The following is a 17,624-nucleotide window of genomic DNA, read 5'->3' on the forward strand; positions in this document are numbered from 1 at the left end:
AACTATAAATCCATCAGTGAGCTCTTTCTCATCAAAGAGGAGTTCAAAAAATGAGAAATGCAATTGAGAATGAGTCAACTATAAATATGTCAGTGATCTCGTTCTGATAGATAGACTGCATCTGTCTTTTTCTGAGGTTATCTTAGTTACTTTATGACCACAACAAAGTTATGCTAGTCATTGATGTGGTCTGTGATCATAAATCATCAAAGAGGAGTTCAAAAAATGAGAAATACAATTCAGAATGAGCTCACTGATGGATCCTCAGTTAACTCGTGCATTGTTCATGGGGAAAAAAGTATGCGAAATTCAAATAGACTAATGTTATTAATGAAACCCTGTTACAAAAATAGTTTTTAGCTCAAAATATATATATTTCAATAAAAAAAATATATTGTTTCTTCTTCTATTGTCCATATCTTTTAAGCCACCAATATTAATTTTCAAGGAAAAAAATAGGATTTGATTACTGATGTTATCTATAAATATAACATTTCCTAGTACTACTGTTCTTTAAAAAAAAAAAAAAAAAGTTCCCATTTCACATTGCTCTATTAATCAGATTTTTCTTTCCTTATCAAAAGATGTTTAAGTTGTTAAGCAGTTAATTCCAGAGCAACCAGTTTGGACTAGATTAATTAGATTACTTAGATTTTCATCTTAATGCACTAAACTGGGGGGGGCAAAAGAGTACCCAGAAGCCTTTAACGTTGTCAAGTAGTTCATTCCATAACAGTCAGTTTGGACCACATTACTTAGATTCTCCTCTTCATGCACTAAAATTAGGGGCAAAAGTGGGTCCAAAAAGTCCGGCAGAAATCCAAGTAGGATTTCTTCATCTCTTACTGCACTATTAATTAGATTTTTCTATCCTTATCAAAACCATAGAAGTTGTCAAGCAGTTTGTACCATAGCAACCAGTTTGGACTAGAATACTTAGATTACTTAGATTTTCATCCCAATGTTCTGAAATGAGGAACAAAAGAGGGCCCAGAAAGTCCAGCAGAAATCCTAGTAGGATTTCTTCATCTCTTACTGCACTACTAATTAGATTTTTCTATCCTTATCAAAACCTTCAAGCAGTTTGTACCATAGCAACTAGTTTGGACTATATTACTTTGATTTTCATCCTAATGTTCTGAAATGAGGGACAAAAGAGGCCTGGCAGAAATCCAAGTAGGATTTCTTCGTCTCCTACTTCGTCTCGTCTGATTACTACTAGTAATCAGATTTTTCTATCCTTATCAAAACCATTAATGTTGTCAAGCAGTTTGTTCCATAGCGACCAATATGGGCTAGATTACTTATATTTTAATTTGAATTCACTTAACTGGGAGTGTGGGGGGGGGGGAAAGAGGCCTGGCAGAAATCCGATAGGATTTCTTCATCTCTTAAGCGGGCTTTACACGCTGCGATATCAGTCCCGATATCGCTAGCGTGGGTACCCACCCCCATCTGTTGCGCGACACGGGCAAATCGCTGCCCGTGCCGCACAACATGGCCCAGACCCGTCACACGTACTTACCTGCCCGGCGACGTCGCTGTGACCGGCGAACCGCCTCCTTTCTAAGGGGGCGGTCCGTGCGGCGTCACAGCGACGTCACTGAGCGGCCGCCCAATAGCAGCGGAGGGGCGGAGCTGAGCGGGACGTAACATCCCGCCCACCTCCTTCCTTCCGCATAGCGGCCGGGAGGCAGGTAAGGAGAGCTTCCTCGTTCCTGCGGCGTCACACATAGCGATGTGTGCTGCCACAGGAACGAGGAACAACCTCGTTACTGCTGCAGTAACGATTTTTGAGAATGGACCCCCATGTCACCGATGAGCGATTTTGCACGTTTTTGCAACAATGCAAAATCGCTCATCGGTGTCACACGCAACGGCATCGCTAATGCGGCCGGATGTGCGTCACCAATTCCGTGACCCCAACGAGTTCGCATTAGCGATGTCATAGCGTGTAAAGCCCCCTTTAGTGTCCTAAAAATTAGGGGGGGGGGGAAGAGGGCCCAGAATGCCCAACAGAAATCAAATAGGATTTCTTCATCTCTTAGGGTACCTTCACACTTAGCGATGCAGCAGCGATCCGACCAGCGATCTGACCTGGTCAGGATCGCTGCTGCATCGCTACATGGTCGCTGGTGAGCTGTCAAACAGGCAGATCTCACCAGCGACCAGTGAACAGCCCCCAGCCAGCAGCGACGTGCAAGCGACGCTGCGCTTGCACGGAGCCGCCAACTGGAAGCTGCGGAGACTGGTAACTAAGGTAAACATCGGGTATGGTTACCCGATGTTTACATTAGTTACCAGCGCTGTGTGCAGAGAGCAGGGAGCCGCGCACACTGAGCGCTGGCTCCTTGCTCTCCTAGCTGCTGTACACATCGGGTTAATTAACCCGATGTGTAATGCAGCTACATGTGCAGAGAGCAGGGAGCAGCGCACACTGCTTAGCGCTGGCTCCTTGCTCTCCTAGCTGCTGTACACATCGGGTTAATTAACCCGATGTGTACAGCAGCTACATGTGCAGAGAGCCGGAGCCGGCAGCACAGGCAGCGTGAGAGCTGCGGAGGCTGGTAACTAAGGTAAATATCGGGTAACCACCTTGGTTACCCGATGTTTATCTTGGTTACAGCTTACCTCAGCTGTCAGATGCTGGCTCCTGCTCCCTGCTCGCTTCATTTGTCGCTCTCTTGCTGTCACACACAGCGATCTGTGTGTCACAGCGGGAGAGCGGCTTTGAAGAAAACGAACCAGGGCTGTGTGTAACGAGCAGCGATCTCGCAGCAGGGGCCAGATCACTGCTCATTGTCACACACAGCGAGATCGCTAATGAGGTCACTGCTGCGTCACAAAAAGCGTGACTCAGCAGCGATCTCGGCAGCGAGCTCGCTGTGTGTGAAGCACCCCTTACTGCCCTAGTAATCAGATTGTTCTATCCTTATCAAAACCTTTAAATTTGTAAAGCAGTTTGCAAACAGTTTGGACTAGAGTACTTATATTCTCATTTTAATGCACTTAACTTGAGGCAAAAGAGGGCACAGAAAGCCCAGTAGAAATCCAAGTAGAATTTCTTCATCTCTTACTGCCCTAGTAATAAGATTTTTCTATCCATTCCTTATCAAAACCTTTAAAGGTGTCAAGCAGTTCGTTCCATAGCAACCAGTTTGGACTAGAGTACTTATGTTTTCATTTTAATGCACCTAACTAGGGGGTAAAAGAGGGCACAGAAGGCCTGGCACAAATCCAAGTAGGATTTCTTCATCTCTAATTGCCCTAGTAATTAGATTTTTCTATTCTTATCAAAACGTTGTCAGTTTGTTCCATAGCAACCAGTTTGGACTAGATTACTAATATTTTCATTCTAATGCACCTAAACCAGCAGAAATTAAAGTAGGATTTCTTCATCTCTTACTGCACTAGTAATCAGATTTTTCTATACTTACCAACACACTTTAAGTTGATATGCACTAAATTCCATAACGACCATTCTGCCACAGATTACTTGTATTTTGTTTGCTTAGTTTAGGAAATTAAAATAGACATGTAAAAAGGCTCAGCAGAACGCAAACCAGTTTTTTTCTATCTTCTACTGGCTGCTTTTTCCATTCCTACCAACACTTTTGAATTTGAAAGATGCTACATTCCATTTCCATGGCAACCAGTCTGCCCCACATTACTTCTTAAAGGGAACCTGTCTCTAGAATTTTCTCTATGAAACTAAAAGAACCCCCTTCTGCAGCTCCTGGGCTGCATTCTATAAAGGTTCATCTTGCTGCTGGACCCCCTTTCAGACCTAAATAAATACTTTATAAAATCTTACCTTTTGGTATGCTAATGAGTTTTGCTGGCCCCAGGGGCGGGCTATATTGCGTCCGTTATTCTCTCTCCTGCTGCTGTTCGCCATCCCCCAGTGTTGATTAACATAGATAAGGCCGCCGCCCACATCTTCCGCAGTGCTCCTGAAGTCTCGCGCATGCCCAGTGGCACTATCGCGGGACTGAGCACTGTTCAAATCTCTGTCGCCGGTGATCTTTTTGCGCAGGCGCGAGATTATGGGTGACTACTTGGATGACGCTGGTGATGACATTGTCATCACCAGCGTCATCCAAGTAGCTGCCCATAATCTCGCGCATGCCCTGTGGCACTATTGCTGGACAGCGCTGTTTTCAGATCGCGAGCGCCGGTGATGTTATTGCGCAGGCGCGAGATTATGGGCGGATACTTGGATGACGCTGGTGATGACCAGCGTCATCCAAGTAGCTGCCCATAATTTCGCGCCTGCGCAAAAAGTTCACCGGCGCTCGAGATTTGAACAGTGCTCAGTCCCGCGATAGTGCCACTGCGCATGCGCGAGACTTCAGGAGCACTGTGGAACATGAGGGCGGCGGCCTCATCTATGTCAATCAACACTGGAGGACGGCGAACAGCGGCAGGAGAGGGGATAACAGACGCAATACAGCCCGCCCCCGGGGCCAGCAAACCTCATTACCATAGAAAAAGGTAATATTTTATAAAGTTGTTATTTAGGTATGAAAGGGGGGCCAGTAGCAAGATGAACCTTTATAGAATGCAGCCCCGGAGCTGCAGAAGGGGATTCTTTTAGTTTCATAGTGAAAATTCTAGTGACAGGTTCCTTTTAATTTTAGTTTTCTAAACTAAGTGGAAATAAGATTCAAGGAGACTCTGAGGAACTCAAACCAGTTTTTTTCCATATCCTACCATCTGCCTTAGTAATCAGATTTCTGTAAAAAAATTACATAAATTGGGAAAAGTTCTTAAAAAACACATTTTGAGTAACATTATGCAAAACTGTGTGGCTTTACAGTTCTGACGTTAGCCGACTATGTTCCATAATACAGACAATATTCACTTTATGATATAAAAAAAGTGACGTCAGGCCTTTATTTAATCTTATATTAATAAATTACTGAAACGGCCACTAGGAATAAGTGATAGGTCGCTCCATCTAAAACAATTACCGTAACACAGTGGGTGAGGTTTATGGTAATTTGCATAAATATGCAAGGGGATGATTGGTAGAGGCGGGACTTAAAGGATTTGTACAGAAATGTGAAGCAATGTTACAAAGTTGGAGTTCCTGTGATGTAATATACAGTATATCTGGTTATGATATATATATATATGTGGGGAGGGGTAGGCAAACTGTACAAGAACAGAGTCTGTCGTCTTACCTACTATAACAATGAATATCATGTTTGAGATACCCTTAAATCCACCTTTTATTACAGGGTCAGGTTGCTGTTCTGTTCCTCCACCATGCTTTACACTGCAGCTGCAGGTGTAAAGTTGTGTAGGAGTACAGGTAGTGCAGTGATTATAAATTACAAACAATTAAGCTGCATTAAGAAAAAGAAGAACTTGCAACAGAATATTCACAAGTTCTTAAAGAGTAATTAAACTTTATTTTTAATAATTTTGTCCAGCATGAAAAGTTGTGATTCTTTGCAAATCCCTTTATTAGTGAGTCACAGGGGCTAAGATGACCCATGACTGCCATCATCTGTACTCTTCAACTGAGTGTTCTGCTGATCCCAACAATTTCCTGCAGCTGCTTATCCCCAGAGTCAGTGAGCCATAGGAGCTAAGATGACCCATGACTGCCATCATCTGTACTCCTCAACTGAGTGTTCTGCTGATCACAACAATTTCCTGCAGCTGCTTATCCCCAGAGTCAGTGAGCCATAGGAGCTAAGATGACCCATGACTGCCATCATCTGTACTCCTCAACTGAGTGTTCTGCTGATCACAACAATCTCCTGCAGCTGCTTATCCCCAGAGTCAGTGAGCCATAGGAGCTAAGATGACCCATGACTGCCATCATCTGTACTCCTCAACTGAGTGTTCTGCTGATCACAACAATTTCCTGCAGCTGCTTATCCCCAGAGTCAGTGAGGCACAGGGGCTAACATCATTGCCATCATCTATACTCCTCCTCTGAGTGTTCTACTGATCACAACACTTTCCTGCAGCTGCTTATCCCCAGAGTCAGTGAGCCATAGGAGCTAAGATGACCCATCACTGCCATCATCTGTACTCCTCCTCTGAGTGTTCTGCTGATCACAACACTTTCCTGCAGCTGCTTATCCCCAGAGTCAGTGAGCCATAGGAGCTAAGATGACCCATCACTGTCATCATCTGTACTCCTCCTCTGAGTGTTCTACTGATCACAACACTTTCCTGCAGCTGCTTATCCCCTAGTCAGTGAGCCATAGGAGCTAAGATGACCCATCACTGCCATCATATGTACTCCTCCTTTGAGTGTTCTGCTGATCAGAACAATCTCCTGCAGCTGCTTATCCCCAGAGTTAGTGAGGCACTAAGATGACTGCCATCACCTGTTCTACAAATGTTTTGGGGAAACTGGGGAAAAGCTGGGGTTTGGAAGCCACTTATATGCATTTTTTTTACAATAATGAAGACACATTTACAAAACTCTAGGGATAAGCAGCTGCAGGAGATTGTTCTGATCAGAACACTCCGAAGAGGAGTACAGATGATGGCAGTGATGATTCCTCTAAGCTCCTGTGACTCACTGACTCTGGGGATAAGCAGCTGCAGGAGATTGTTCTGATCAGCAGAACACTCAGAAGAGGAGTACAGATGATGGGAGTGATGATTCCTCTAAGCTCCTGTGACTCACTGACTCTGGGGATAAGCAGCTGCAGGAGATTGTTCTGATCAGCAGAACACTCAGAAGAGGAGTACAGATGATGGCAGTGATGATTCCTCTAAGCTCCTGTGACTCACTGACTCTGGGGATAAGCAGCTGCAGGAGATTGTTCTGATCAGCAGAACACTCAGAAGAGGAGTACAGATGATGGGAGTGATGATTCCTCTAAGCTCCTGTGACTCACTGACTCTGGGGATAAGCAGCTGCAGGAGATTGTTCTGATCAGCAGAACACTCAGAAGAGGAGTACAGATGATGGCAGTGATGATTCCTCTAAGCTCCTGTGACTCACTGACTCTGGGGATAAGCAGCTGCAGGAGATTGTTCTGATCAGCAGAACACTCAGAAGAGGAGTACAGATGATGGGAGTGATGATTCCTCTAAGCTCCTGTGACTCACTGACTCGGGATAAGCAGCTGCAGGAGATTGTTCTGATCAGCAGAACACTCAGAGGAGGAGTACAGATAATGTCAGTGATGAGTCATCTTAGCCCCTGTGACTCACTAACTCTAGAGATAAGCAGCTGCAGGAGATGTTTCTGCTCAGCATCAGGTGAGACTCATCACTGCCATCAGCTGTACTCCTAATGGGTACATTCTGATATCAAGAGCAGAGACTGGGGAAAAATAAGGATTTGGAAGTCACTTACAGGCAATATTTTTCAGATGAATGAAGTCAAATCCCCCATTAGCAAAAATTCATGAATTTTCATGCTGGACAAAATTATTAAAAAAATAAAGAATAGCCAAACTTGTATCCAAGTGACAACTTTCATGACCACAAAATCAGCAACAAGATTAAAGGGGTTTGGAAAGTGATTTAAATGAGGTCAGTCCGCATGAAAATGAAGAAATCGAAGGTTACTTCTTTTGTGAGATCTCCAGTGATCAGTGGTGATCTTCAGGTGGGGCAGGCAGCAAGGGTTCAATTATCATGCAGCGCCGCCACGGGTGATAAGTAGCATTACACATTTTTTTTATTGAAATACATAGGCTGTGTCCTCCAGAAAGGGATTGTCCTTGAAGTCTGCTCTATGAAGTCATGATTCCTTAAGGGTTTTATAATGCAGACTGTCCCTTTAAATAATACTAATACAGCAGGCGACAGGATCCGATCCCTGAAATGTCGTCACTTTATGTGGCAGAATCCACCAGGCGCAGGATGAATGTCCTCCGGACGTCGGCATCAGCTATTTTCGGGGATGTTCTTGTTCCTCAGTAGCATGAAGTACGGGGACAAGGTGCTACTGCCCAGCATGGACTCTCTGTCAAATGAGAAGATGCATAATTATAAGAGGCGGATTAGTAATATACGGCAGCAAGCACCAAAGCAGCCAACAGAAGGTGGAGCGGTGCTCAGCACACAGGCCCCCGAGGTGGCTGACCAAGGCACCGGCTCTTGTGTCTTACCCACCCAATACCATAAAGTGATGCAAACTCATAGGCACGATGCAGAGACTGAAATGTTACTACTTTTGTGCAAAATGGCTCAAGCTTCACTGTTTCTCAATACAGGCACAGAGCATGGCGGTTTCAACTTCAACTGAGGCACAGCGCTTGGTGGTTTCATAAGAAAACTTAAAGAGGACCAATCACCAGGATTTTCATATATAAAATAAAGCCAGTGCTATACTGGCACTATCATGCTGATTCTATACATACCTTTAGTTGTGAGATCGGATGTATGGTTTCTGAAATACAGGCAACTAAGTTTGTGAAATGCACTGTTATTTGATTGATAGGTGCTACAGAATATCTAATAGGTGGGTGGGGTTTGCTAGTTATTCCTGCTGTTTGCTGCCTGTCCTTCCTCCCTCTATGTCTGTTATTACAGGAAGAGGAAAAAGGGAGGAAGGACAGGGGGGAGGAAGGACAGGGGGAGAAAGGACAGGGGAAGAAAGGACAGGGGAAGAAAGGACAGGGGAAGAAAGGACAGGGGAAGAAAGGACATGGGGGGAAAAGGACAGGGAGGAAGAAGGACAGGGAGCAAGAAGGATAGGGAGGATGAAGGACAGGGAGGAGGAAGGACAGGGAGGAGAAAGGACAGGGGGGAGGAAGGACAGGGGGAGGAAGGACAGGAGGGAGGAAGGACAGGGGGGAGGAAGGACAGGTGGGAGGAAGGACAGAGGGGAGGAAAGACAGGCAGGAGGAAAGACAGGCAGGAGGAAGGACAGGGGGAGAAAGGACAGAGGGAGGATGGACAGGGGGAGGAAGGACAGAGGGAGGATGGACAGGGGGAGGAAGGACAGAAGGAGAATGGACAGGGGGAGGAAGGACAGAGGGGAGGAAGGACAGGGGGGAGGAAGGATAGAGGAAAGGAAAGACAGGCACGAGGAAGGACAGGCAGGAGGAAGGACAGGGGGAGAAAGGACAGGGGGAGAAAGGACATGGGGGGAATAGGACAGGGAGGAAGAAGGACAGGGAGGAAGAAGGACAGGGAGGAGGAAGGACAGGGAGGAGGAAGGACACGGGGAGGAAGAACAGGTGGGAGGAAGAACAGGGCAGAGGAAGGACAGGGGGAGGAAGGACAGGAGGGGGTAAGGACAGGGGGGAGGAAGGACAGGGGGGGAGTAAGGACAGGGGGGAGGAAGGATAGAGGGGAGGAAAGACAGGCAGGAGGAAGGACAGGGGGAGAAAGGACGGGGAGGATGGACAGGGGAAAGGAAGGACAGAGGGGAGGAAGGACAGGGGGGGAGGAAGGACAGAGGGGAGGAAAGACAGGCAGGAGGAAGGACAGGCAGGAGGAAGGACAGGGGGAGAAAGGACAGGGGGAGGAAGGACAAGGAGAAGGAAGGACAGGGGGAGGAAGGACAGGGGGAGGAAGGACAGGCAGCAGAGAGGGGAGAGAATAACTAGGAAAACCCAACCCCCCTATTAGATATACTGCAGCTGCTGTCAATTAAGTAACAGTGCATTTCACAAATTTTACGTGCATGTATTTCAGAAAGTATACATCCGATCTCACAACGAAAGGTATGTATAGAATCGGCCTGATAGCGCCAGTATAGCACTTGCTTCAGTTTATATAGGAAAATCCTGGTGGCTGGTCCTCTTTAAAGAATAAATAAACCTTATTTGTTTTTATAATTGTATGCAGTATGGAAAGTTATGAAACTTTGTAAATCACATAATTATGAGATTTATTTTCATTCCTCTAAAAAAAAAAATTGCATGTACCTTGCTTCCAAACCGCTGCTTTTCTCTGCCATGGCGCAGTTTGGGGATTCAATCCGGTGACCTATTGCTGTATGGTCGGTTCCTCTGTCTGCCGCGATATTGCCTTTTGTTCCTTGTCTAAATGCTGATGGATCTTATTATCTTTGTTCTCCCTTCTTGGTTTGCTCTTCTCATTTTCCCGTTTTGGTCTGTTCTATCACATTCTGGGTTTGGTTTTATGTGTTCACCTTTCACTGCTTTTCCTTTTTGGCTATGCCTCTCGGTGGACTTGTTTCTAGCCCTTCAAGTTAGAGATTTACTTCTGGGTAAACACTAATTAAATTTCTGTTGGGAGTCGGTTTGTTTTCCTTCCCATTCCTTTCACCTTTATAGACATTTTTTAGTCCTCCCTCTCTTGGTTTTTGTATTCTCTTGACCACCTTCCTCTCTCCTTATAGGACATGTGTTGCAACCTCCCCTCTGGTCCTTCAGGAGGTATGAGAAACCCCTCAACGGCCTTTTAGGGAGCCAGGTCCAAGGGGGTGTTGTTAGTTGCGCAGAGAGGGTCCTTCAAGTCTGTACAGGGACCAGTTGGATGCATCTTCTCCCTGTATTAGGTTACTGGTGTGAGCGAGTGTTTACGTTCATAACATTCTCAAGTCTATTCTCTTGCCTTCGACTGCACTGATTATCAGAACATACTCAATAGGAGTACAGATGATGGCAGTGATGGCTCAGCTCAACATCTGTGTCTCACGAACTCTGAGGATAATCTGCTGCAGAAAATTGTGCTGATATTATAACACTCAGAGAAGGAGACAGGTGCTGAGCCGACCAATCACTGCCATCAACTGTACTCCACATGAGTACAGCCTGATATCAACGCAGCTAAAGCTAAAAGCAAGCAAATAATCTGGAGAAAAGCCGGGTTTGGAAGCCACTTACATGCTATTTTTTTATAGGAAAGACAAATATCCTAATAAAGTGATTTGCAAAGGTTCAGAACTTTCCATACTAGATAAAACTAATATATATATATATATATATATATATATATATATATATATATATATATATATATATATATATATATATAAAAATATAATATATATATATGTATATAAAAAAAATAAAAAATATATATATACATATATAAAAAAAATAAAATATATATATATATATATATATATATATATATATATATATATATATATATATATATATATATATGAAAAAAAATAAAATTTAGTTCTTCTTTAATTAAGGAATTAGGGACATAGTTTGCAGTATGGGGGAAACATCAGTTTGGGGAGGGTTAAAAAGTATATTCATATCTTAGATGACTCCTAAAAAGGAAGATTGTACTCCACACTACTCCACTGCAATCACAGTGCCACATTTAAAGTGACAGTAACAATAAATACAATCTGATGCATTAGTAAAGGTGAAACGATTCCGGTCGCAGGTCACAGTCGCGACCGGGCCCGAAGGTGTAGGGGGCCTGAGGACCATGCATAAAACAGTGCAGTATACACTCGGCAGATAAATGCTCCCCTGCACCTGAGCACAACACATGCAACAACAGCACAATTGTCAGGGGCGACAGGTTACGCAGGTTGCGCACCGCCTAACTCACGATAGAGTTCTATAGTCCATTCCTGGGAATAAGAACAGAAGAATAAATGTCCATGAGTGCAGATTAAGATGCTGTAGAGTTCTTTGGCAATTTTTCCCCGCTATATCGTCCCTCGGGCGGGCTCTCCTCAAAACAGCAGCGGAGGAGTGTTCTGAACTTGTAGGAGGCAGTGACCTGTCCACCATGATAGTACAGCAGCGAGGTCCAGCAGCAAGTGCCTGGGACGATGTCACGAAAACAATGCAAAGAAGTGGATGGATCAAGATAATAGAAAGAGCAAGGACAGCAGCACAGAGTATTTCAGGAAAAAGATGCTCTGATCTTACTAAGGTTAGTGATCATGTTAATGAAGGTTTTGTAAAAGAACTATTACAGATCTAATACTATACAAATACTGCTTCCATAGATAATAACAAAACATCACTGTCCATATATTATATTATTATTGGCTGGTTACAAGCTGTGAGAATTGATAAAGGTATGTGAAGTGAAAGCTGCACACCAAATTCAGAGAAATATGGACAAGCATAACTGCTTTATAATACATAGGAATGAAAAATACAATTAGCCATATGAAAAATTGAAAAAATTGAAAATGTGACAATGCATGACTGCTGAGGATTATTTTGAAAAAAAAAAAAAAAAAAAAAGAGATATTTAGCTACTGTATTGATCAATTCATTACTGTCCCACAACCACTTCACGGTAATCTCTTATTTATGGGGTACCTAACCAAATGTTGCCTCTATATGCGGTTGAAACCTGCTTGTGTGCATGGGTACCTAACCAAATGTTACTTCTATGTGCAGTTGAAACCTGCTGTGTATGGGAAGCAAGGGACCTGGCTATATAGGAAATTGAATAAACATGGCTAAAGGGCGGGACTGGGTTCTCAGACAGAAAAAATATTGTTATGCAGTTTTTTTTCTGTTTGAGAACCCAGTCCCGCCCTTTAACCATGTTTATTCAATTTCCTATATAGCCAGGTCCCTTGCTTCCCATACACAAGCAGGTTTCAACCGCACATAGAGGTAACATTTGGTTAGGGACCCCATATATAAGAGATTACCATGAAGTTGGTTATGGGGCAGTAATGAATTGATCAATACATTAGCTAAATATCACTTTTTTGTTCAAATAATCCTCAGCAGTTATGCAATGTCACATTTTAAATTTTTTCAATTTTTGATATGGCTAATTGTATTTTTCATTCCTTATGTATTATAAAGCAGTTATTCTTCTTCATATTTCTCTGAATTTGGTGTGCAGCTTTCACTTCATATAGATTGTGTATTTTTTGGCTGGCACCCTGTTCACATTTACAATGGTGTTCCAGCAGTCTTTTTTGATTGTTATGCTGACTTGATAAAGGTGCTGCTACTAGGCAGTTGCATAACTAGCGTCTGATGGGCCCCGGTGCAAATTTTGAGCCTCAGCCATGCCCCGAGCCCACCCATCCCCGAACCCCCAGCTGCAGGTTGGTCAGATATGTGGGCCATTGTAGCATTCTAAATCCTATAATGAAAAAATAAGTTGTCCCCCCTCCCCCTTCATTGTGTAGTAATTACCCCCATCATGTACTAAATGTTCCTGGTGTCCCCATCATGACCTCATTTTAGTATATGTCCCTATGACGGCCCCATCCTGGTGCATGACCTCATCATGGCTATATCCTAGTATATATGGCCCCATCCTGGTATATATTTCCCCACCATGGCCCCATGCTGGTTTATATTTCCCTATCATGACCCCATCCAAGCATATACATTATGTTCCCATCATGGATCCATCCTGGTATATGTGCGCATCATGGACCGCATCCTGGTGCATGACCCCATCAAAGATTTATCGTGGTATGTTTGGCCCCATCCTGGTACAGATGTTCCCATTATGGCCCCATCCTAGTATATATGTTCTCATCATGGACCCAGCTAACATCTATCAGTAATTAGAAAGCAATCCTGCCACTTAGTGAAAATTAATATTAGCTGGTTCAACTGATGGCCGATAAAAAGTTGTCTCAATACCAAGGTGCCACACAAGAAACAGCTCATGATGGGTAAAACCAGTGAGCTGTCTGAATACCTTTACAACCTTATTGTTGTAAAACAAACTGGTGGCATTGGTTACAGAAGAATTGCTAAACTATTGAAGGATCCAGTGAGCACTATAGAGGCCATAATCCGAAAATGAAAATTTATGGAAGGAACTAAAGCTCAGAGCTCATAGAAGGAGCCGGGACCTGCAGGATGTGAAGAGTGTTTGTGTGCAAGAATCGGCCAAAATCACACCTGAGCAATGCAGGCAACTGGTTTCTCCTTAGAGGAGGCGTCTTGAAGTTTATTAAAGTATTAAATACATTTCAGTGAGCGTGTTCAATACTTTTTCCCTGTGTCATTTCTCATAATAACACATAATTTTTGGACATCTATGGTTTGATTTCTTAGCCTTTGTGGATTGAATGAGTTGTTACTGACATCTGGTGAGAAATTCATGTCAATAGCAGCTTTACAAATATATTTACTTGGTGACGTATTGAATAATTATATCACCGACTAGATATATAGTATATACAAATAAAAATATAACAGATAATCCACATTTCTTACTTTACACTTGTAGCTTTAGACACTTTGAATTTGCTCGGGGTGGACCGGTGCTCAACCTTGTATTTCATTTCTTTGTTCTGGAAAAAAAAAGAAGAAAAATATGAAATTAAAATCTACAGGAATCATACACTTCATGCAGCATTTCCTAATATACTTACTCCAGTTTGCTCATCCCAATAGTTCCAGATTCTATCACTTGGGGTCAGTTTTGATGTGACCTCCATTCAGCTGAATAGGAGCCATACATAGGTGTGTACAGCTTGCCCTCTAGTGGTGGACGCAATCAGTGGATATTTTTAGAATATGTAAAATCTTAAAATAAGGCAAGATTTCTTAGAAATAAAAAAAAAACTTTGCATGAAAAATAAATAAAAATAAAAAAAAAGAATATATATATAAATATATATATATATATATATATATATATATATATACACACTGAATAAAAATGTAATTGCAACATTTTTGTTGTTGCCCCATTTTTCATGAACTGAACTCAAAGATCTAAGGCGAGCTTTGCACATTACGACATCACATGCCGATGCTGCGATGTCGAGTGCGATATTCCGCGCCCCCGTCGTACGTGCGATATCTTGTGATAGCTGCCGTAGCGAACACTCACCTGTCCTGCGATGTCGCTCTGGCCGGCGAACCGCCTCCTTCCTAAGAGGGCGGGCCGTGCGGCGTCACAGCGACGTCACACGGCAGGCGGCCAATAGCAACGGAGGGGCGGAGATGAGCGGGATGTAAACATCCCGCCCACCTCCTTCCTTCCTCATAGCAGCTGGGACGCAGGTAAGGAGATGTTCCTCGCTCCTGTGGCTTCATACACAGCGATGTGTGCTGCTGCAGGAACGAGGAACAACATCGTACCTGTCGCTGCACCAGCATTATGGAAATGTCGGAGACTACACCGATGATACGATAACGACGCTTTTGCGCTCGTTCATCGTATCAAAAAGGTTTTACACACTACAACATCGCAAGTGACGCCGGATGTGTGTTACTTTCGATTTGACCCCACCGACATCGCACCTGCGGTGTCGTAGTGTGCAAAGCCGCCCTAAGACTTTTTCTATGGACATGAAAGGTCTTTTTCTCCTACAAAATGCTGACAAATTTGTGAAACTCTGTGTTAGTGAGCATTTCTACAGTGCTGAAATAATGCACATCGTACAGGTGTGGCATATCAAGATTTTGATTAGACAGCATGATTATTGCACAGGTGTGCCTTTGGCTGGACACATGACTATTGCACAGGTGTGCCTTTGGCTGGACACATGATTATTGCACAGGTGCGCCTTAGGCTGGCCACAATAAAAGCCCACTCTAAAATGTGCAGTTTTACGGTATTGGAGGGGGGGGGCCTAAAACTGGTCAGTATCTGGTGTGACCACCATTTGCCTCATACAGTGCAACACATCTCCGTGGCATAAAGTTGATCAGGTTAGTGATTGTGGCCTGTGGATTGTTGGTCCACTCCTCTTCAATGTCTCGAAGGTGCTGGATATTGGCAGAAACTTGCACGCTATCATATACGTCGATCCAGAGTGGCCCAAACATGCTCAATGGGTGACATGTCCGGTGAGTATGCTGCCATGAAAGATCTGGGACGTTTACAGCTTCCAGGAATTGTGTACAGATCCTTGCACCATGGGGCCGTTCATTATCAGCTGCAACATGAGGTGATGGAAGCGGATGAGGCATAACAATGGCCTCAGGATCTTATCAAGGTATCTCTGTGCATTCAAAATGGCATCAACAAAATGCACCTGTGTTCATTATCCATTACATATGTGGCACCCCAGTGGTCCAGTTGCCACAGTAGCGTTGCCCTCCTCACAGGGGGTAATGTTATGCCTGGAAGCAAGAAGGGGGTCCCCCATGCTAGGTAGCACCAGCAGCAAACATTTTCCTGACTCCAGACCAGAAGGGGGAGCTCAAGAACCTGGTTTCAGGGAAGCTTCCCTGTGCATTCTGGCCTGGGGGAGGGGTGAGCTGAAAGGGAAGAGCAGAATCCAGCAGACAGTCTGTGGAGAGAGAGCCTGGGGAACAGAGCAGTGACAGAGCTCCCCAGAGCAGAGCGCAGAGATACAGGACGCCGGGGTCCTAGGATGTGCAGGTACTGAAGGCCTTTCAGCTGAATCCGCAGGGCAGGAGACTGCATGTCTCTGGCCACACAGAACACCCGGCGGCACAGCAGCATATGAGAGCCCTGAGCAGCTACCAGAGGTGCAGCACCTGTAAAAAGGCTTGCGCTGCCTGTCATACGAGTGAGAAACAGTACAACACCAGGATAGCTTTAAGCAGCAGGGACCTACACAGGACAGCACAGAAGGAAGGCCTCCGAACCCACTCGGCTAGGTGGATCCCCTCAAATTCTTCTAGGCTGCCTGGACCTCTGTTACCATCTGAACCAATTTCCCTGGCCTGCACCATCCACTACCAAGTACAAAAGGTAAAGGAAACTACAATGCCTGTATCGTCCTGTTATTGGCTGCGTCTTCGGTCCTGCACCCCAACGTTAATTTTTCCATCATAGACTATACCAGTTGCACTGGGTCCCCTGCTCCACCTGTGAGGAGCTGTACCATCATTGCTGCATCACCATCTACCACAGTGGTCCCGTCCAGCAGCGTCGGCCATACATCATCGAATACCACAGGTGGCGTCATGACTCATCCCTCATTTAAACGATACCGCCAGGGCCACGGAGTCGGGCCGTGCCGCCGTGACCTCCCAACAGAATTGGCTCGGTTCGGAGTGCCACAAGATCTTGATAGGCGTCTCACATAAGCTGCCCATACCATAACCCCACCATGGGCCACTTGATTCACAACGTTACTGCTCACCCACACAACACCATACACACAGTCTGCCATCTGCCCTGTACAGTGAAAACCAGGATTCAGCTGTGAAGAGAAACCTCTCCAACGTGCCAGACGCCATCGAATGTGACCATTTGCCCACTCAACTTAGTTATGAGGATGGACTGCAGTCAAGAGGAAGGTGGAGACCCCGATGAGGAGGACGAGCAGCAGATGAGCTTCCCCGAAACGGTGCTTGCCACTTTGTGCAGAAATTCTTTGGTTTTCCACCGATTGTTGCAGCCGCTGTCCGGGGGGGCGGTCTCAGACGATCTTGGATGTGAAGATGCTGGATGCGGAGGTCCTGGGCTGGTGCGGTCACATGTGGTCTGGGGTTGTGAGGTCGGTTGGATGCTCTGCTAAATTCTCTGTAACACCTTTGGAGATGGTTTATGGTAGAGAAATGAACATTCAATTCATGGGAACAGCCCTGGTGGACATTCTTGCAGTCAGAAGCCAACTGCACGCTCCCTCAAAACTTGTGACATCTGTGACATTGTGCTGTGTGATAAAACTGCACATTTTAGTGTGGTTTTATTGTGGCCAGCCTAAGGCGCACCTGTGCAATGATCATGCTGGCCAGCCTAAGGCGCATCTGTGCAATAATCATGCTGGCCAGCCTAAGGTACACCTGTGCAATGATCATGCTGGCCAGACTAAGTCGCACCTGTGC

The 17,624-nt window shown here is 44.7% G+C and overlaps 1 protein-coding gene across 2 annotated transcripts in view; it reads right to left on the bottom strand.

The window, feature by feature from the left end:
• Positions 1 to 4,622: 4,622 nt before the first annotated feature.
• CCDC68 (coiled-coil domain containing 68) overlaps positions 4,623 to 17,624 on the bottom strand; it is a 78,010-nt gene continuing 65,008 nt past the window's right edge. The window contains exons 10-12 of one of the 2 annotated variants that reach the window (XR_012752951.1): positions 14,085 to 14,161; positions 11,476 to 11,693; positions 7,869 to 7,948 (exon numbers count right to left, since the gene is read on the bottom strand). Coding sequence is in view for 1 of the 2 variants with exons in the window: in XM_075343372.1 (XP_075199487.1) it covers positions 7,870 to 7,948; positions 14,085 to 14,161 (156 nt within the window). In the remaining variant the exon portion in view is untranslated. Of the gene's footprint in view, positions 7,949 to 11,475; positions 11,694 to 14,084; positions 14,162 to 17,624 lie in introns of both variants that reach the window. The other variant, XM_075343372.1, reaches the window with a different exon arrangement.

This window comes from Anomaloglossus baeobatrachus, chromosome 1 (assembly GCF_048569485.1).
Source record: "Anomaloglossus baeobatrachus isolate aAnoBae1 chromosome 1, aAnoBae1.hap1, whole genome shotgun sequence".
Taxonomy (NCBI): Eukaryota; Metazoa; Chordata; class Amphibia; order Anura; family Aromobatidae; genus Anomaloglossus; species Anomaloglossus baeobatrachus.